At 36.3% G+C, this 21,984-nt stretch overlaps 1 protein-coding gene across 1 annotated transcript; it reads left to right on the plus strand.

The window, feature by feature from the left end:
- The first annotated feature begins 833 nt into the window (after nt 1-833).
- LOC110451435 (glutamate receptor ionotropic, delta-1-like) lies at nt 834-21,675 on the plus strand. Its single transcript, XM_021499453.1, has 10 exons — nt 834-992; nt 1,589-1,774; nt 2,103-2,219; nt 13,121-13,300; nt 15,910-16,001; nt 17,518-17,608; nt 17,879-18,206; nt 19,225-19,442; nt 20,238-20,509; nt 20,976-21,675. The coding sequence occupies exons 1-10, from the start codon at nt 864-866 to the stop codon at nt 21,244-21,246; spliced, it is 1,884 nt and encodes a 627-aa protein (XP_021355128.1). The 5' UTR covers nt 834-863; the 3' UTR covers nt 21,247-21,675.
- The last annotated feature ends 309 nt before the right edge of the window (nt 21,676-21,984 follow it).

The following is a 21,984-nucleotide window of genomic DNA, read 5'->3' on the forward strand; positions in this document are numbered from 1 at the left end:
ATTATTTCAACAGACAATATCGTAATGGGTAAGACTCAAGTATCACTATATAATGTGACCGGGCGTAATGATATGCTAGATGCCTTCGGCATGGCATTTCAGTGAGATAGCACTCTAAAGANTCCTGGGGGTTGGGAACCAAACCGGCCTCTATTTTTGTTGACTTTTTGTCCATGGAAGGTTTTTGCAAAATTTCATTGAAATTGGTTTAGGGGTTTTGGAGAAGAAGTCAAAAATGTAAATTGTTTACGAACGACGACGGACAAAAGGCGATCGCAATAGGTCACTTGAGACTTTGTCTCGGGTTCGCCCCTGTGAGGAAGGCTTTGGGTTCTGTCCCCTGGCCGAGACATACCAAAGTCTTTAAAATTGGTAGTTTATACTCCTGCTTAACGCTCAGCAAATTAGGAGTGGGACGACTGGTTCGCCCGTTGTCAGTATAATGTGACCGGGTGGGGCGTCCTGCTGGGTGTCTTCGGCAGTATGTTTCAGTGAGGTAGCACTATAAAGTCGGCATCAGTTCCGCGCTATCACAAGGAGATAAACACGAACATATCGCAGCCTCCCAAAATACACACACATACACTACACGCATGCATCTTGCACACAGGGGAGGCCGTCCTTAAATGACCTTAGCTGTTAATAGGACGTTAAACAAAATCAAACAAAAAAAAAATTAAAAAAAATCGGGTGACCTAAAAACTATATAAACCACTTTCCTTTAATAATTATGGAAATATTAAGCAACCACTTGAACGAATTTATAAATTGATGACAATTATATCAATTTTGTTTTATAAGGGGCACATCTAGATGATCTTGTGCACGGTCTGTCTGCGGCTGGTGTGTCGATTGTTGACGGTATGATACCAGATATCCAGTCCCCTCAGTTTGAACAAGAATTCCTGTCTATGATGGATTATGCCATACGAGAAATGCCAAATATTACTTTAGTATGTAGCATGGAATGTGTCAGAACTATATTAAAAAGGGTGAGTTAACAAATTGGATACAAATATATTTTATTGTCAAGAGAGTTCATGAATATTTGAGGGTGTATTAAGGTCTAAGGTCTATGTAGGTAACCCTGATTTAGCTATGCATTTTCTCGCAAGTTATGTCACTCTATCTATAAAGACAACATTTAAAAAAAATATATGAGAATATGAAGTAACGAGGAATCAATTCGTGAATGTATTGAAGCGATGCAAAAGTCTCGAGGGGGCAAGCAATCAGGTGGTCATTTCGTACATACATTTAGGACTTGTCAGTCGTGACTTTTTTACGACCTTTAAACATGTCATGATTGCAGATTGATTTGCATTCTTCTTGCCTAGCAAATTATTCTAAACAAAATTGTTTGAATAATACACTTATATATGAAAATATATATATTGGCAAATAATGGCCTATCGCGAATGTTTAGAGCAGGAGCTTCTCGCATTAAATCAAAGCGAGTGCAGTTAATTCATGTCTGTACGGTCCTGGCTCAACATCTGTAAGCCATATTGATAAAATGAAACTATCATGCTAGCCTTGTGTTCACTTGGATGATGTTACAGGTAAATTTCTCTCGTTTTCCTTCTAGCCTTTTTCTATAGCACGCTTGGAAGTCCACCGCTACGCTATGAGACACATGACTCGGTGGTTGATCGTTACGTTTGGTGACCATACTGCATCCGATCAGTTAACTAATCTAGGTACAAACCTGGACAACGTAGTGGTCATTGTCGTACCGGACAGTATAGTCAAGAAGTCTCTTTTCAACGGAGAAGTAAGTTTTGTATAGGGCTAACTAAAATAAAGAAACGCGAAACTTAACTTATCAACACAAACAAATGTAAATTTTCACCTGTTCCCATGAATATCATCACATCCGAAACTAATCACTTTGTATCCAAACCTTGGATTCAAAATTCCAAGGGCGGTCGAAGTAAAATCTAATTTTATAGAATAATTTCTCGTGGGTTTGCTTTTGAAATAAAACTGTGTTCTGTAATAATCCTCAGACAATGTATTCTTTATGCGGCATGACAATCACCACGAAAATGGCAAAAGTTAATTAAGATTTTTCCAAATAGATAAACACTTTATATTTTCAGAACATACAGACGTATATACAGAGTGTCCTGCGTGACATTGGGAGCAAGTATAATGTGTCTGAATATGGAGAAGGAAACAAAACGCTAAAGGCTCTGACAATGGAGGAATTCGTTTTGGTAAGCCGTTCCTTCAGTGCTCTTTAGCGGTTTTTTTATAGGGGCTATGCGATGAAGCTGTAAATGACACGGATTGTAAATATCTAGTACGTAAAAGCATCTCAAGTATATCACTTAATGTATTCCCGACTGGCTTTATCAAATACACAAAGTAAACTAGGCCTTGCGTTGTGTATATAATACTAGGTTGATAAAAGGTATGACAATTTATCTATTGTATTCATTGATCCATTCTTCTGGCCTTCTCTCTGTTACTGATGCGACCTAACAATACCCAGTAGGTAAATATACCGTAGAAATATAAATATATCACTAAATCCGGCCTTTATTGCAATGAAAATAATCCCCCGGTGAGGTTTTGTTTAATCATAGAGATAATAAAACGTGTCAATTACTTCCAAACGCGGTAAACATAAGATAAATGAAAACGGATATTGATCGTAACACATTGTTAATGAAGATATCTACTGATTATGATGTGTTCATCATATCAGCCGTGGTATTTAGCGATGTAAAACATTTTGTTTGCTTTTATCTTTACACTTCAAATAATTTGTTATTAAGGGATTATTCATATAGAATCAGTGTTCTTTTGTATGATATTGCATACGATGATCGATCCTACAAGAACCGACTTTTTCTGACCTATCTCTCCATTAGAGATTACTAGTTATCATATTATATAGGTGCAACATTTATACTATATTATAGAAATTATCTACATTCGAATACATAACTCCAAGTGCTAATTACTGTAAGCCTAATTACTGTCTAATTATTAATATGTCGGACTCGTATTCACGTATTTCAACCTTCTGGAGTGACATACTTGCTATTTCAAAGAGAACGAAAGATGCTGTAACGCTGTAAAATGAATCCTTAATTATACAAACTCATTCATACGTTTGCGATTGTTTGTTGTATCGTGAAGCTCGATGGCTTACAGATCCCTTCAGTGCACAATCGCATATATTCATGATATAGATAAATCTAGATCTGACAATGTCTTACAATACTGATACAACTAGAGGAACTGTAAAATATATATTTAGTACCGCTTATAACTACATTATTTCAACAGACAATATCGTAATGGGTAAGACTCAAGTATCACTATATAATGTGACCGGGCGTAATGATATGCTAGATGCCTTCGGCATGGCATTTCAGTGAGATAGCACTCTAAAGATCGTATCAGAGCCGTGCTATAACAAAGAGTCAGGTACACAAACATACCCTGTCTCCGGCACACAAACACATGCACGCATACACAATGCACATGGAGGGAGACATATCTTTAATGACCTTAGCTGTTAATAGGACGTTAAACAAAATATAACCAAACCAAACCTATCATGTCTACAGGGGTCAGTTATCAGGTTGTTTTACAACAATCTACAGGTAAAATGTCAGCAGCTACATTTAAATAGATATCGACAACCAATATGGCTGTAGGACTGTATCGACAACCAATATGGCTGTAGGACTGTATAACTACAGAGAGGTGTCAGTAAAAGGGCCTGCTTTACTTTGTGATACAAATACACAACAACAGCAATAACAACCTTACCGAGCTGTATCTTTGTTGTAATATATCGTAGAATACCACACATAGTGTCAATATTATTACCACAATTGACATGAAGCATTTGCACTATAACTAGGTCGTATTCCGGATAATAGATATAGCAAATGAAAATAAGAATAAAAGATGTAGACAAATATTCACATACACTTTCGGCAATGTGATAAATATAATACCGATGGTTTCCGTTATGTATGAAAAGTGTTCTGACTTTATTTTTATCTGGAACAGCGTAGCTTGATCGAAATGATTTGTCACATATGAATCGGAAAATCTTAGAATCCCCTATTCATGAAAGTATCATCTAATACTGCTTTAACAACACATTGCATCTAAAAGGGTATTTGCTTTTCATTTTGTATTTTGATTGCTTTTTTGTGAAATGTCGAGAAAGTATTATTTGGTGTGCAAGAGTATTCGTGTGAGTGATTCATTAAGGTGTTTAATTTGAATCCAGAGACTTCTAGTTTTTTTCTCCCTCTAACTATCTTTAACTCAACTATCTAAGCATCAACTCAATGTGTGTTTACACCAATGAAGTTAGATACGGTTCCTTACACAGAATCAGAGAAGGTACCAGTTCACCTTTAAGTAAAGATAACATAAACGCTATGGTACATGTATATAAAGAAAAGGATAACCCGGAACATAAATAACCGCCCATTCCATCAACAATCCGCGATGGTACCAAATGCGCACGTACAGATGAAAAGGGAGAATCACGTTATATAAGACAACGGTACGTATACACAGAATTCCAATTAATAAAGAATCTGTTTTTTCCGCAGCTAACATTTCTCACAGAGTGGTTCACGCGAACGGTATGTGTAATGATGCACGACATATCCGTTACTTTTACGCTTGGAATTTTCTTCATAATATCAGATATACGAGACCATTTTTTATTATTTGAATAGTTCGGTTTTTTTCATCTCTTGGGCAGATTTATCCTCCATTTGTAAGGTCGACATTTCTCTGTGCAGACCAGTGTAGATTAATTACATGAATTGGACCAGAATTCGTAAACATGTTGAGTAAGACATAGCACTAATAATTTGTTGTTATTGTTGTTGAAGAATCTATTTTATATTAATGTCTTAATTTGTCGACGGGAATGTTTGTGCAATAACATTGCCTTCCGCATCCTAGTCACAAATATTTATACGTCGTTTTCATAGAGAGACATGAACATTGCGTAGTCATTAAGAGGAGAAAAACTATCATCCCCTATTTTAGGGGTAAAACTCAGCCTTAGAGGTTTTATTTGTATGTCATGTGTACGGCATGGAAGGCCTCGATCGAAACATTCAAGGATCTTACCTCTTGGGTTTGGAGTGTTCTGTCCTTCTCTGGAGGTAATTTTATTTCAACAAATTTTATTGACAGATGTTATGGTCAAATGGATTGAATAACAGACAAGCCTATATAAATTCTTTCCATGAGTGGCTCACAATGTGATCATATATACAATGTAGTTACAACAATAATGATTAATTGATTTAAGGATACTTTGAAATGAAAAATTATAAAGAGTAATACTAATTAAAGGATAAGGAGAGATAACTCCAACATGACAAACACAAAGGGGATAAACTCATCATAGGACATCACAATAACAATACACAAATAACTTACAATCATACATCCCACACACATACAATTATTTTATTATTAAATAGTCACAGTCAGTATATCATATGTACAGTAAGAGTAGACTTTGACCAAAAGTCCATGTGCATTTATGTGCACAGGTCATTGCTACTAATACTGTGTATGAGTAACAAGAGGCCCATGGGTCACCTGAGTCTACAGTATTTATTTTTGTTGTTGAAATATGTACCAATTTGAGTAAAAAATAGTATAATGTTAACTTAACTTTGTCAGGACCATGAGCTGATCATTCCTAGACCAATTTTAAGTGAGATCGGCCTATTAGAACTTAGTAGCAAAATAGCGGCCATGGCAGCCAAATTGTATTTCTGATTGACCCGAAAAATAACAACACTTTGTCAGGACCATGAGGCGATCATTCCTACCAACTTTCAGTTCAATCGGCCCAGCAGAACTTGACTTTAAGTTTGAAATGTAAAATGTTAACGGACGACGGACGACGGACGACGACGGACGAAAACGGATAGCAATAGGTCACTTGAGCTAAAGCTCAGGTGACCTAAAAAGTACAAATTTAAATAATGTGACAGAAAGGCAATATAATATTATGAACAAGATATAACAAAAAAAACCTACTCAACTGTAATCTCATTTATCATTATGCATCAAAAAGTTTATACTTTGTTATTCCATTAACAATTCTATCTAGATAATACATCATGGCTTTCTATGTCATATAAAAATTAAAACGCCTAGTTTTTCCAATAAAAATCTGAATATGACTTAGCATCTGTCTGTTTTATATTCAGATCACATGTAGGACAACCTTGAAAAAATATATTTAAATCCATGTGGTTATGATTACTAATAATATTCAAAGAAGTAAACAAAGTATTTCGTTGTTCGATATACAGTGGACAACTGAGGAAATAATGAGAGGCTGTTTCATATTCAAAAGAACAACCATAAGTTGGAGTATCTGTTAAATGGTCCCGATATAAATCAGAATTTAAATTACTACAGGAATTTCTTAATTGGCAAAGAATAATATTAATCATTCTTTCAACGTCGTTTTTAAAAATTGAAGTTACTTCTCTGTCCTTAACTTTATCTTTATTTTGTAATTTTTAAAACAGAGCAAGAGATAGAGAGTTCAACATATCAGTATCCATAGTATTGATTTTGTTTGTTTGTTTGTTTGATTTTGTTTAACGTCCTATTAACAGCTAAGGTCATTTAAGGACGGCCTCCCCTGTGTGCAAGATGCATGCGCGTAGTGTATGTGTGTGTATTTTGGACATCGCGGCACATAAAGGGGAAAAAACTGTCAAAATAGTTATTAGTTCTACACATAGGTGGGTTAAAGTGTCTGGTTTGTCTAAGAGAGTAGGGATTGTTATTATGATTGTTAATAAAAGGATTTGTGACATTTTGTAAGTATTGAGGTGAGAGTCCATGCATTATCTTTATACATCATTATTTGTTTATGTTTATACCACCAGGTTTAAATCCTGATTGGTGCTTAGTGATTATATAATTTTCCAACAGGTAGTTATAAAGATATTTAAACACAATTTTTTCCATTATTTCACTAAGGCATGAAGTTACTGAAATAGGTATGTAGTTTAAAACATCATTAGATGATCCATTACCCTGATCAACTGCATTTATATTTGCTTGTTTCCAGCTATTGGGAATCACTCCTGTTTCTATTGTTTTATTAAATAAAGATCATGAGGGGGTAATTTAAGAGAGGAATTCAATCTTTTAATAATTTTGGGAACAATTCCATCGGGTCCAGGGGGCTTATTTATATCAAGAATATTAATTTGGTCAGCAACATCTTGTTCAGTAACATTAATATTAGATAGTGAATAAGGAATTGCTGGTTGTGCTGTCTGAGGTAGTTGGAGGTCAGGTGAGGATGTGGAGATATTAATGAAGTGATTATTGAGGTCCTCAGCTTCATCAATAGGATGGTAAACAGCTTGGTTATTAATTACAAGAGGAGGGACCCTGCAGGTAGGGCGGGCGTAAGAATCGACCTGCTGCCCCCAATTGCATGATCATAAGAGGCGACCTTATCTCTTCTCTCCTTTCTAAATAACTTTCTTCTTCCTAATGTCTCCCTTGACAATGCCTCACTTTTGGCCATTTGTTGAGCGTTCGCCCCTGTGAGGAAGGCTTTGGGTTCTGTCCCCTGGCCGAGACATACCAAAGTCTTTAAAAATGGTAGTTTATACTCCTGCTTAACGCTCAGCAAATTAGGAGTGGGACGACTGGTTCGCCCGTTGTCAGTATAATGTGACCGGGTGGGGCGTCCTGCTGGGTGTCTTCGGCAGTATGTTTCAGTGAGGTAGCACTATAAAGTCGGCATCAGTTCCGCGCTATCACAAGGAGACAAACACGAACATATCGCAGCCTCCCAAAATACACACGCATACACTACACGCATGCATCTTGCACACAGGGGAGGCCATCCTTAAATGACCTTAGCTGTTAATAGGACGTTAAACAAAATCAAACAAACAAATACAAGAGGAGGAATTGGAGAAGATTTATTGGTGAAGTTAGAGATAGATTTAGCAATTTTCCACCATTTATCTGGAGGAATCTTATTGTCATTTAAAGAGTTTTCTAGGGTTTTGATATATGTTGACTTAGCTTTACGGATCAGGTCAATGGCTTCATTCCTGAGGACTATTTGTTAATTTGGCCTTTCTGTGAAATCTATTGCGTTGTCTCATCTTTAATCTTATGTTGTTGCTCATCCATGGTTTATCATTAGGACGTACTGTTCTTACTTTAACAGGAATGAAGTCATTTACCTGATTCATGATTAAATCAGTTATGGTACTGTTAAATGTATTAGAGTCCTGGTTTGAAGATAGATTCACCCAGTCAACATCAAGAAGGGTGTTATTCATACTTTCAAAATCACCTTCTTCATATTTTAAAATATTTTTCTTATAACTTGGTTGTTTGAGTACACTAAATAAAACGGATGCATGCACAGAGGAATGATCACTACAGAAGGGTGGTGATGTAAAAGTATTTCTAATTATGTTTCGGTTGTTTGTAAAGATAACATCAATGGAAGTGGCACTCTCCTGAGTTATACGTGTAGGTTCATTAATAAGGCTAGATAAATTATGCTTAGTAAGGAGTCTTGAAAGGTGATGATTAGGTAGAAGGGTTAACATATCGATATTAATGTCACCGGTAGGTACCATATCCATTGAAGTATCAGTAGCTCTGGTCAGTGTCATCTAGTTTGTTCCAGTAATCAACATTACTATCAGGTCTGTATATGCATCCTAGTAAAAGTTTGTGATTATCAATTATTACTTCTAACCAGATCAATTCAATATCATCCCTTTCCAATTCAATTCGTCTATTAATCATGATAGTATTTTTATAATAAACAATAATCCCCCCGCCTGGACCTGTAGTTCTATCTTTTCTGTGAAGGGAGGAAGTAAAAGAGTGCATGTGAATGTCGGTGTTAGATATTAAAGGATTTAGATTGGATTCTGTTATACAAACAATATCAAACTTTTCTAGCTCTGGTTCAATAAGGGGTATTTTGTTTCTAAGAGACCTCACATTTAAATGAACTAGATTTATGTTTTGTAGTGGACCAGGATTTATTTCTATGTCACAACGCCGTATCATTATTATAAGATGCGATAAAAGAATAAAAGATAAGTTATCGAATCTAGAAAACGTCATAAAATAATACAAATAAGTATGACGAAAGCCATGATAGATATCGAGATATAGTTTGATTAAATATAATAAATATAGCCGGAGACCAACCTTTTCAAAGATAAGAATACAAACCAAATTAACCATTGTCGATGTGGAAACTATGAACAGGAAAGGATCGGTCAGCCATCCGGCTATAAAGAAATTTCACCGTCGTGATATCCGAAATCCAGTTGAGCATGGATGAGATATTACAGTAACACAAACATAAAACAGCTACCATACACACACACAATTTACATCAGAGAAACACATGTTGACAAGAAGAGAAATGAACAAGACTCATCAGGGTGCTTGAAACGCTTCAAGCAAAGGCCCTTGGATAATTTATACTAATTTAAAATATCTATCTATACGACAGCAACAGAAGAGACAAAAAATTGTAAACATTTCATCCTTCATGGGTAACATATATATATGACAATAAGTAAAGTAGTTGTGCGTCTATTTAGGGGGGATAGGAGAGAAATATTGGCATGGTAAAAGACAATACATGTATTAAATATCCGAGTCCCTGTGCTTAATAAGAGATAGGTTCGCCTACATTTAATCGAACAATTCGGGTTGAATTATAAAACAAATTAGTCAACTCTAACTACATGTTGATTATATCAGTATTAGTAAGTAATATCAAAGGATCCACCCATCATTATATTATGTTCCTCTACGCATATCAATATTCATAAAAATAAAAAGGAAAAGATAGAGCCTCAGAGCCACGGCTCCCATAACCATATATAAGTATGAGTGGGTTGAGGAAGCTAGTTTTCATAAATAAGGTCGAGTGAAGTGATGATATATAAAGCACGTGGAAAGCAACCATCACGTATCAAATCATAAGAGTAAAATATCAGGTGTACGCATTTTTGTGGATTTTATAATAAGAATTTATGTTTATGCTTTCATTAAAAGGTAAGCCATACAAGTCAAAATAGAGATACATTCTTGCGTATTGTATAGCATGATGCGGGTCGATCCGCAAATAAAATGTAGACGAAGTTCATGAAAAATGCACACATGTACATTCTCAACGATAGTATGAGAAGCCATTATATACAGATATATATGCAAATAAAGTCACAAGGATTATACAAGGCAGAACTATGTAAACGTACAATAATACACAATATACATTTAACTTATATATATGTAATAGTCAATGTTTTGAATTTACATATATTAATATCTATCATACCAAATTCACATTTAGTTATACATTAGTATACAAACACATACATGCTAATGAACACGTATGTAAACACTAACAGATTTGTATCATGATATTTAAATGCATGTACATGTCCATGCAATACTCATGTTGGCAGGCAGATAGATAATACAAATTATTTTATTATCTATATATTGTACATACCCAGTACCTTTGATTCAATATAATGGGCAAAAAACATTACACTAACAAGAGTTTATAGCATATAACATGATATGGTGAATATTTATAATTGTCATTTTTAACATGTGAACAATACACAAGATATATGTACAGCCAGGGAGTTTCAGGAATAATGTACAGGTGTACAGGCAACTATATACTTGTGTTAGAAAATATATATATACATGAAAAAAAGAAAAAAAAGTGTGCACATGTATTTAGCTACTTAGAAAGGACTATAACACAACAAATATAGCATGCATGTAACTGTTGACAGGAACAGATTTAAGAAACTAATAAACATATGCAAGTATGATCAATAAACACACACATAAATGTGATCATTCAAACATGTATGTTTAGACAAATTGGAAAAACAAAATAAAACTTTACAGATCATTCAAGACAGTTGTCCCTCATTCGGGAGTGACTCAAACCTATTGTCTGTATGGACACCTGCGATAGTGGGAACATTACCACGCGAGCGTTGGTGAATGTTGTTGGAGCGATAATGACGTTGACCTTGGTGGGCCAGAGTACGGACACCGGATCGCGAGGCACGTTGATGGGCTTGGGGAGGGGGGGTCGGGGTAGGAATCCAATTCGCTCAGGCGTGTGACTTGGGCCTTGGACTCATTACTATGCCGAATAACAACCCTGCCGTCATTCGTCCAGGTACCCGATATGTGACCAGCTGACTTAAGATAACGTGCCTTGTGAATATCTGGGCTCTTTGTTTGGTCAGCGCTTCATTCACGTATAATTTAAATGGACTGGGCCGGGGGGGGGGGGACGATGAAGAATTACTTGTGGTCGACTCGCTTCTAACAAAAAGCGAAAATCTGGCTTCATATACTGAGGCTCGAACACGGTAGGATAGGAATCTTACTATAATGTCCCGTGGGGATCTGTCAGACTTAGGCCCAACCCTGTGGGTTCTGCTGATATCACTATCAGTGAGCGTAACTCCAAGGATAGTGTTACACGCCTTTAATATTAAAGAATCGGTGTTCTCATTTTCTTCTTCGAGAATTCCTCGAAACTTGAGACAGTTTCTACGCGAATATTGTTCAATGTCATCTTGTCTGTTTTCGGGTTGAGACAGCTGATGTTTAATGTCAGGAATTCTGAGTTTGAAAATCAGCGTGTCCTTGAAAAGATCATTACTTAAAAGTTGACTGACAACTTCACTAATCACATTTGGGTCAGTTACAGAGTTAATAGTACTGGTACTTTTCTTGATAGCTGTATTCATGATGAATGTTTGAAAATTTTCCAATGGACGTATAGGATGAATAATAAAGACAAATTTAAATAACATACGAAATGGCCAAGCGAAACATGGCGGCTCGAGAGTGACCACTGTTCATATACAGGTGTACATACAGGTTTACCTGATGTAGATGTTACACAGATAATATGGTGAAAATTATTCAGGCATCATCCACAACTAAATCATATTCATGAGCTTAAATCCAAGCAAACCAAGATGAGTCGTTGATCAGTGCTACATCATATTGTCCGGGAGCTCGCCATTGTACGACCGATCATTTTGGCCACCGGAAGTGGTAAGAGTCTTAAGTGTCTAGCCTTTGGCAGTGGTTCATGTTAGAAATGTAATAAATGCTGCCCCTAGGTTGGGGTTGTTCGGTCTTAACTCAAAAGTGTGAGGAAGTGTCGTGCTGGATTAATGAAACGAACGAATCGGTATCATAAATAGGCCGTGTCAATAGCAACGTTTAATTTCAATTTTAGCACAAAGTACAAGTAGTTATTACCATAATAAAACTGCCAACATCTGTGGGTTTTTTTTAACATAAAACCCTTCAGATGCTTTTAGCGAATCACGCTCTATCAGACAACGGCATGTATACACATAATTCCAATTAATATAGAATATGTTTTTTCCGCAGCTAACATTTCTCACAGAGTGGTTCACGCAAACGGTATTTGTAATGATGCACGACATGTCTGTTACTTTTACATTTGATATTTTCTTCTAGTATCTTCATAATATCAGATATATGAGACCATTTGTTATTATTTGTATAGTTCGTTTTTTTCATCTCTTGGACAGATTTATCCGCCATTTGTATGGTCGACATAAAACCCTCCAGATGCTTTTAGCTTTGCAATAGTTGTTTTCTCGATTATTGACTTTTTAATTTAAAATGTATTATACAAATGTCATATTCATATAAGTATAATTTGAAGGTAATTGAAAAAGGTCTGACTTGAATTGTTTCGATTGCCTTTGCAAATTGCGATTCGGAAAGATTTGTGTATTAGATAGTATGTGATGTTGATACCTATTAGCCAGGTGAAAGTTTAAATTACAATCACCCTGACTCATTAGTTGTTATTTCTGAACCCATTATTCATAGCATGTTAGTGACAATAATGTATTTGCTCCCATTTGTGAATCGTTCATGTCGTGACTGATAGTTGATTTTCTAAAGTTGCGATCATAGCGTTACTTAGTCAGCTTTGTAGTTAACGTTCTCTGATCTGTACACTAACACGACATGTCTTGCATGTTTCGTCCAGCACAATAAGGTGGTTTGTCAGTGGGTCGCTATAGAAGCGCTGATGTGGACCAAGTCCGGAAGAGGATTCCAGACCGTCGGACACATACGGGACTCGGGTAGACTGCTCACGTCCGGCGATATATTCCCTAATGCAAAATTCGGATTTAATGGACGACAACTCCTGGTCTCCACCAACGTGGTAATGTATATCGTTATTTGAACAAAGATAATTTCTGCAGGCAGATAATTTGTCATGTGATAATCATAGTACATAGACGATTGTGATCTTTCGTAGAGGGCTAGGTACGTTGGTTGGCCGGTTGGTGGTCTAGGGTTTAACGTCTTATCAAGTTTTCCATAAGTCAAGGAAACGGAAATAAATTATATCGCCAAATGTCATTTTTTAAGTGCTAGAAAACGATAATAAATGAATCGGAAATATAAAAATATAAGAAAATATAATTTTCAATATATATTTTGATATAAATTGACAGCTTATGATTTTTGAATTCATGCTTAATTTATAAATCTGATGTTGTAAGTAGTTGAGATTTTTACCAGCAATACCTGAAATACAGTAGTAAATGTTAGGTAATGATAATGGACGCTCAAAATAGGTTCTTTGTCAAACGAACGGTCAACTGTAATACGCTCAAACAGTCGTAGCTTTAGAGACAGAAGGATTAGTCGGTTTTGAAGCGTTCCGACACACCTGTAAGTACATTGTGTAAACGATGAAACGATGATCTATGCTATATTTCCAAAATCAACAAACTCTGCTGAACAACTGCATATGCTTTGTAAGGAATTCACTTCAAGGGGCATCACGCTGAAGTAACTTTTTTGTGTCTTTTTTTCAAATACTACATAAACAAATCAAGTGAGACTCCTTATGGAAAATAACGATCGGATTTGGCTGAAATAGATGCATAAAAATGTTTAAATCTAAGATAATCATCGGTATTTTTACCTGTCAGACCAACGTTTTGTTCAGGGATTTCCCTCTACTAGCGCATGCGCATAGCACACCATTTCTTTGTAAACAAAATGACTGGCCGTGTGAAGTAAGCGAAAGAAAAGTGTTGTACCGTGTCAGCTACGAAGCGAACAGTTGCCAAATGGTCAAAAAATAGCGCAAGGGGTACGTCACGGAATCATTATTGCCAGTGGGAAGGATTCACTTACGGACTTAGAAATCATGTAACTTGGTTTCATAGTGCGGTAAGAAGTTGCAGTTGCCTTACGGCCCCTTTGGAAACCGTTTCATCTCGCTCGCACGACTTGTGTTTACTGCCTAGTCAGGTGACGTTATCGGCGCTATTGTTAGCAGGGTTTTCCCGAACAATTCAAGTGGTCAAACTGGACATTTGGAACGGACTATGAGTGGAAGTGCATACAATACATACATTCATTAAAAAAAAGCCTTTTCACGTGATTTCCCTTTAAACTAGAAACGTGGTTAGTTTGTTAATTATACCCCCGCAACGAAGTTAGGTGGGTATTCTGGCATCACCCTGTCTGGATGTTTGTCTGGACGTCTGCCTGTCGTCCGCAGTAACTTGTCTAGATAACTTAACTAACAGGTGGATTTCTTTGAAACTTTGATCGGTATCTCATGTAGTTTTGCAACGGCATTTTAATTTGGGATTTCTAACCTGTTTGATGGAGTTATGCCCCTTTGTGCGAAATACTTGACAACTTCTCCTTAACTAACTGGTGGATTTCATTGAAACTTTGCATGAATGATCGGTATCTTATGTAGTTGTGCACCGGCATTTTAATTTGGGATTTCGAACCTTTTTGATTGCGTTATGCCCCTTTGTGCGAAATACTGGACAACTATTCTTTAACTGACAGGTGGATTTCATTGAAACTTGGCAGGATTGATCGGTATCTTATGTAGTTGTGCACCGGCATTTTAATTTGGGATTTCGAACCTTTTTGATGGAGCTATTCCCCTTTGTGCGAAATACTTGTTTATTTTATTTTTATGTTTTCAATAAAATAGCGATTAACTCATTACTGGTGGGAGACTATATTGCTTTGCATTAGTAAGCCTTTAGTTTACAGTTCTGGTTTATTTAGGGGCGAGGGTATTGGTTAGCCTTTGGCTTACAGTTCTAGTTTACATATAGAGTATGCACTCTTTTGACTGATGCGGTGAACAGTCTAATGCAAATGTCAACTGAAAGGACACCGATATGAAACTTCTTGTATGTCAATATGATTAAAACGATTGAAGAAAGGGGAGCATTGGGAAGTTATCAATGGTACAATACATACCATTAGCACCATCACAGTATAAGTTAAATCGTGAAGTCATAAAACATGGTAAGCTCGGAACGTACATTGTGTGTATGTTAATCCAAACCTCTCAATTGATTGGCTTGTTGTATTGGCACACCATCGGTTAGAATCCCATGTCCTTAGTTCATTGCTATTTACATATCATGAATACCCCTTTACTAAACCATACTAACTAAGGAAATTTGACCTGCTTCTACACAAAATAAGTACACAAATCAGTATGCTAATAGTTGATGAATCAAATTTATTTTGCAAAACGAAGTAGAAAATTGGATTTCACGTGCGCGTACTAACCCTTACGATGCTTATTGTAGCCATTAAATGTACATTATAGACTGTTAGCACATTTTTCTTCGTTTGAATCCACATCGACTTAAAATTATTTAATAGTTGTTTCCCTACTTCATATATTTGGTGATTTATTTACATTTGTTTGTTTTTTCTGTTGTTTTTGTTCCCTATAACCGTATTTAACAATCCTGTTTTCATTTCCTCCTACAGTGGTATCCATTTGTAGGCAAACACGAAAACATGACTTTTAGCGGATTCTGCATCGACATGCTAGCCCATTTAGCATCCAGTTTGAATTTTACGTATGTTTGCTATTTTTCATATTATAACTATGAATATAGGGAAATCTTCAATATCTAACACGTTTTGAAGTACTGATAGACAAGCTTCTTATTTTACCATGTACGTATCTTTGAGTGCCGTTTTCGTCTTTGTATGTTGACGCTGCGGTAAATTGTGTCAAAGTGTTTAAAATATCTGGTATATGTTGTAATTCTGTGAAGGCATTGTAGAATCTGCTGTCACTGTTTGTTAATCATATTTTTGTCCTAGTGTGTTGACACATTGTTATATGTGTCCTCTTGTGTTGACACTGCGATATATTACGCTATCGTTGTCGGCGTATTGCCACTGCGGTTTATGTCCTGGTGTATTAATATTGCGATGTATTGTGTCCTTGTGTATTAACAATGCAGTATATTACGTTTTAGTGTGTTGACACAGTGGTTTATTATGTCCTCTTGTGTTGACACTGCGATATATTACGCTATCGTTGTCGGCGTATTGACACTGCGGTTTTAGTCCTGGTGTATTTATATTGCGGTTTTATGTCTTTGTGTGTTTATACTGCAGTATATTACGTACGTTTTAGTGTGTTAACACAAAGGCGTATTAGTCCTGGCGTGTTGACACTGGTGCATTACGTCTTATTGTGTTGACACTGCAGTATATAATGTCGATGTGTGTTTGAACTGTGGTATATAATGTCGAAGTGTGTTTGAAGTGTGTATATAATGTCTTTGTGAGTTGACACTGACGTATATGATGTCCTAGTGTGTTGACACAGTGATATATTATGTTCTCTTGTATTGACACTTCGGTGTATTATATCTTTGTGTATTTACACTGCAATATATAACATTTTAGTGTGTTGACACAGTGGTATATTATGCCCTTGTGTTTTTACATTGCAGTATATTGCTTTCTAGTGTGTTGACAATGCGGTATATAATGTCGAAGTGTGTTGACACTGGTATAATTATGTCCTAATGTGTTGACACTATGGTATAGTTTGTCCTAATGTGCTGACACAATGTGTTGTGTTCACACTGGTATTATATGTCCTAGTGTGTTGACACTGCGGTATATTATATCCCGTTGTGTTCACACTGGTATTATATGTCCTAGTGTGTTGACAACGTGGTATATAATAATGATTTATGTTGATTCATGCGATTTTGTACTTATTTGCATTGAAGTATACTGTGTTTCAATGTGTTGCACTGTGGTTTATATTATAACCTTGTGTTGGTACTGTGATACTATTTTGTACCAATGTATTGACAATATACCGATTGACATTTTTTCTGTGTGTTGACACTGGATGTGTTTATGTTAATATATGTTGACGTTGTGATATATTTTGTCCTTGTATGTTCACTTTTTAGTACATATGTAAAGTGGTCCTAAATGCTTTAATATTGTGGTATATCTTGTCCTTTGTATTGAAAATATTGTTTATATTGTCCTGGTATATTGATATATGTGATGCAGTGGTAGAACTATTGACCTCTTATAATGAATAAACCCACAATGTAGGTACCGTATGACAATGCCAGCTGATGGAGCATGGGGAATGGAGTTCGAGAACGGCAGCTTCAATGGCTTGATTGGTCAAATGCAAAGAAATGTATGTTCATTTTTGATAATTATAACACACTTAAAGTATGTGCTGTGTTGTGTTTTGAGTTCGTAACGTTCAAAAAAATTTGCATGCTTTTTTTTTTAAATATATGTATGCCATTAGGAAGAAATGTAACAAAAAAGATAAGTTAGGTTAATAAAAGAAATTTATAAAAACTCACGAATAAGACAAACAGTTCAGAGAAAGAGTATTTTTTCAATGGACAATTTCTGCATATTTGTATAATTATATGAAACTAACACTAATCATTCGCAGGAGGTTGACTTAATCGTGGCTCCAATCTCGATCCAGACAAATAGGGAGGCAGTTATGGATTTTTCATACCCTTATTATTTTGAGCCAACCAAAATGATTCTGAAAAAGCCCGATCCTTCCGAGACAAAATGGCGGACACTCATCGATCCGTTTACTACGACCGTCCTTATCTGTATTGGGATATCACTTCCGACCATGTCGTTTGTGTTGTGTATGTTAGAGTACCTCAGTCCGTACTACAGAGAGATACCGGACAGGTCATCCATGAGGGGCCTCCATCACTTCTCAGACTCCTTCTGGTACCTGTACGGCGCTCTCCTTACACAAGGTAGTCAACCATTTACAGTCAAACACTTTATAATTGAATGCGCTGATTTCAATCAAATACGTAACAGATATATGATGTACCGTCTATGAAAAGATTATTCGATACTGTTTCTGTGCAATCAATATATGACTTTTTACAATCTTTTGATCTTTACAATGAAATATAATACATTGTGTAGCCAATTTGTTCGATATTGATGTATTTCTAAATCCTTTACATATTTTAAGCCTTCTTGTTCTGGTTTGCTGTGTGTTTATTTCGTTAATGTTTTTTTTACAGTGATGTTGGGCCCTAAATGACTCAGATTGTCGATTGGCAACAATATAAAAATAAAACACTCATTAATAACAATTCTTTTAGTGGAAAATAGATACAACATGTAGTACAGGGAGATTCGGGACTGTTTTCGTGTCTGGAAATGTATCACTTCCAAAACTCAGGCAACTGTATCCAGCTATATGCCAAATTTACTGGTGCTATGTTGTATGTCATATAAAGTGGTAGTATCTTATATATCAACTATGTCTTAATAAATTGGTGATCGTTTGACAATGAGTGTACCTTATAACGTAAGCATGCGTTGATACGTATTGCCAACTGAGGCGCTAGGATACAAAACGGTTGATAGAAGCAGAAAAAAGAACAAAGATCCCAATTGTTGCAACGGCATGGGTTGCAGCAGATCTATTATGGTCATTTTAGCGTCCCCAAGTAGATGGCACAAAGAAACTCCCAAATTCTGCAGTTGGTTCCCACATTAGTTGCCTCTTACACATATAGTGGACAATTACGTCTTTTCGTATTGCAGAATTATCTTCTCTTTTGAGCAGGTATTGCTTGTTACGTCATTTGTTTGTGAGAGTAACGTCATCAATTTTTGATATATATTTTTTGAGAAAACGACGTAATTTCTCACTCAAACCAATGACGTAACAATCAAGACCTGCTCACAAGAGAAGATAACTCTGCAATTTTTTTTATTTTTTTTTGTATTTATTTGTTTACTTTATCACACCAGGAGGAGAACACTTGTCGGACGCGGTTTCAGGGAGGACACTGCTTAGCTTCTGGTGGCTCTTTTGTATCGCCATGATGGCCACGTACAGCGGAAATCTGATCGCCTTCCTCACTGTGTCCAAGGAAAAGCTACCTTTCGACACTATCAGTGGTATGGTCGGCCAGGATGAGTACAGGTGGGGCACCATTGGGGGAACAGCCTTCATCGATATCTTCAAGGTATGGTTAGGGGATGCACCATTTGGGTAGGGTGGTGTGGGGGAGGTTTCAAACACTGATATGTATGGCTAAGTGAGTAATCGTTTAGGAATGGCATCTGTAATATGTTGAAAAATATCCAAAGCTTGAAATTGAATAAAGTTAATGTTTCATTGTTCTCTTCCAAGAAATACCCGAAATTTAGAATGTCTATCAGACACAAAAATTCGCTTGGAAATTTCATATACAAGTTCTACCGATGACATCAAAATATCGTTATTAAACCTCCTTAATGTTTGACGATTAGACGACAAACACTCTGAATGTTCGTATCGTAAAAATCAAGGTCGTGGCAAGGGGTCAAAGTCAAAAAATGTCCTGGCCTGATTTTTTTAATAACGAAGCTATTTGCGATTTAAAACTACTTGTGTACGTATCATAAACAACAGAGCCTGTCTCATGTCACAGGTCTATATGCTTAAGACCAGGGTCATACAACGATGAAAGTTCAAATATTGAAATCATTGTCCAGGGCCTTAACTTTTATTGTATGATATGCATAGAAAGCAGCTTTGAAAAGAAATGAGTAAGATCAATATGGGGAAAAGATAAATATGATCATATCTTTGTGGACATATCAATTTCGGTGAATGGGTTCTTTAAGAGATCGTGACACCATGGTTTTTCTATAGTTCAGATTTATATACTTTGCAGCGATGATATAAGAAAGTTCCTTTGTCATGTTTTATATGTAAATATGACTAGATGCATGTTTAAAGACTACGGGCATTTGAAGAGGCATTTTAACTATTACAGACATCTCAGCAGCACGTTTACCGGAAGGTGTGGAACGGGCTTGTCCGCTTTAACGAGTCCGATGGGAACGTGCTGAGTTCAGATCCCGACATCCACATATCCAAGGTATTGGACGGAAACTATGTGTTCCTAGGAGACAAGACCTATAGCGAGATAAAGATGAGAACCCGCAAGGAGTGTGATATGGTGATGACGAAGGAGGAGTTTCTCCCTTTACAGTACGCCATCGGACTTCCAAACAACTCTCCATATACTAGGTTATTCGCTAACGAGTAAGTTATTCGTAACACGGGTTTTCTAAAAAAAAGAGGTTCTACAAAGTTTCTTAACTGAATTGCAAGTTTGCTATCATGTCACTGTACCATATTTTTCAAAAAACCCATATGTACAATTGTATTCGCAGACACATACTTTATCTTCACGCCATCTGATAAAAAAGGGAAAACACTTCCTACATTTATGAATCTAAAGTTAAACACGCCATATAATTTTCCAAAGAGCTGTGAAGTTTCTGTCTTTTTTGGTGTAATTATAAAATATTCACAAGGGAACGTTGTATTTCAATGTAAGTGAAATTCAGTGAACTGTTGCATCTTTCTTCGACCCCGAAAGTATGACCGTCTGATGTACAAGTATCTTTTCATAAATCCAACTACTTTTGACAGATTACCGGTAAATTCTTGGTCTGGATAAATTTATTTAATTATGCATGTAGATTGTTTTATTCCTTTTTTTCAGAATACTCGGAATACACGAAAGTGGACTGTTACAAATTTGGAAGTTGAAACATTGGCCTAAGAGAAGCACGTGTTTTAGTTCGTTAGTACCTGAAGCTACAGTTGTAAACGTAATAGACATTCAAAGTGCCTTCTACTTGATCGGAATAGGGATCGTGGTGGCTGGAACAGTGCTATTGTGTGAATGTGGATTTTCGTATTGGGAACGCCAAAAAGGCACTATGTATAATACTGATAAAGTCATTCATAAGCACACGAAATCCATCACGTAGGAATACAACAATTCTATCGAGTCTTGTTAAAGCAGTTTGATCAATAAATGCCATAATTAACAGGATTGTTGAAGGAAAGAAGAATATTCCCCAACACACTATATGGATAGTGGTACAACAGAATTAGGATGTGGTTGAATCAACAAGAATAGACCAGAACGATGTCGGGCTGGTTTATTGTTTTGACGTTTTAGTAATTTTAAGTCTGCATTTACGTCGCAATTCAATGAATAATGTTTGTCAATCTGTAAATCTGTTTATATTCACAATTTGGTATGACACTGATCAAGTGTATGCCGTATGTAACATCACCTGACTCTTTAAATTCATAAATGTATATTATAATATGCACATTTAAACCTATGAGTTTCAATTCTTGCACATTTACATGTAAGTAATGAAAATGAAATATAGATGTAACAGCTCTCAATCTGCTAACACAAATTTTGTTTTTCATTCATGTATATATATTGTTGTTAAGAGGTTACCTGCTGCCCCCATTGCATGATCGTAAGAGGCGACTAAATTTGGGATCTTTTCTTTTCTCTTCTTTCTAAACAACTTATGTCTCCCTTGGCCTTTAGTTGAGCGTTCGCCCCTGTGAGGAAGGCTTTGGGTTGTGTCCCCTGACCAAGTCATACCAGTGTCATACCAGACTGGTTCTCCCGTTGTCAGTATAATGTCACCGGTCGGGGTGCCCTGCTGGGTATCTTTGACAGTATGTTTCAGCGAGGTAGC

This window comes from Mizuhopecten yessoensis, unplaced genomic scaffold (assembly GCF_002113885.1).
Source record: "Mizuhopecten yessoensis strain PY_sf001 unplaced genomic scaffold, ASM211388v2 scaffold6015, whole genome shotgun sequence".
Taxonomy (NCBI): domain Eukaryota; kingdom Metazoa; phylum Mollusca; class Bivalvia; order Pectinida; family Pectinidae; genus Mizuhopecten; species Mizuhopecten yessoensis.

Coding starts and splice junctions, on each gene's coding strand:
- LOC110451435 (XM_021499453.1), top strand. CDS start 864: ATGATACCAGATATCCAGTCCCCTCAGTTTGAACAAGAATTCCTGTCT. Junction 13,301..15,909: donor TCCTGGTCTCCACCAACGTG/GTAATGTATATC, acceptor TTCCTCCTACAG/TGGTATCCATTTGTAGGCAA. Junction 16,002..17,517: donor GCATCCAGTTTGAATTTTAC/GTATGTTTGCTA, acceptor CCCACAATGTAG/GTACCGTATGACAATGCCAG.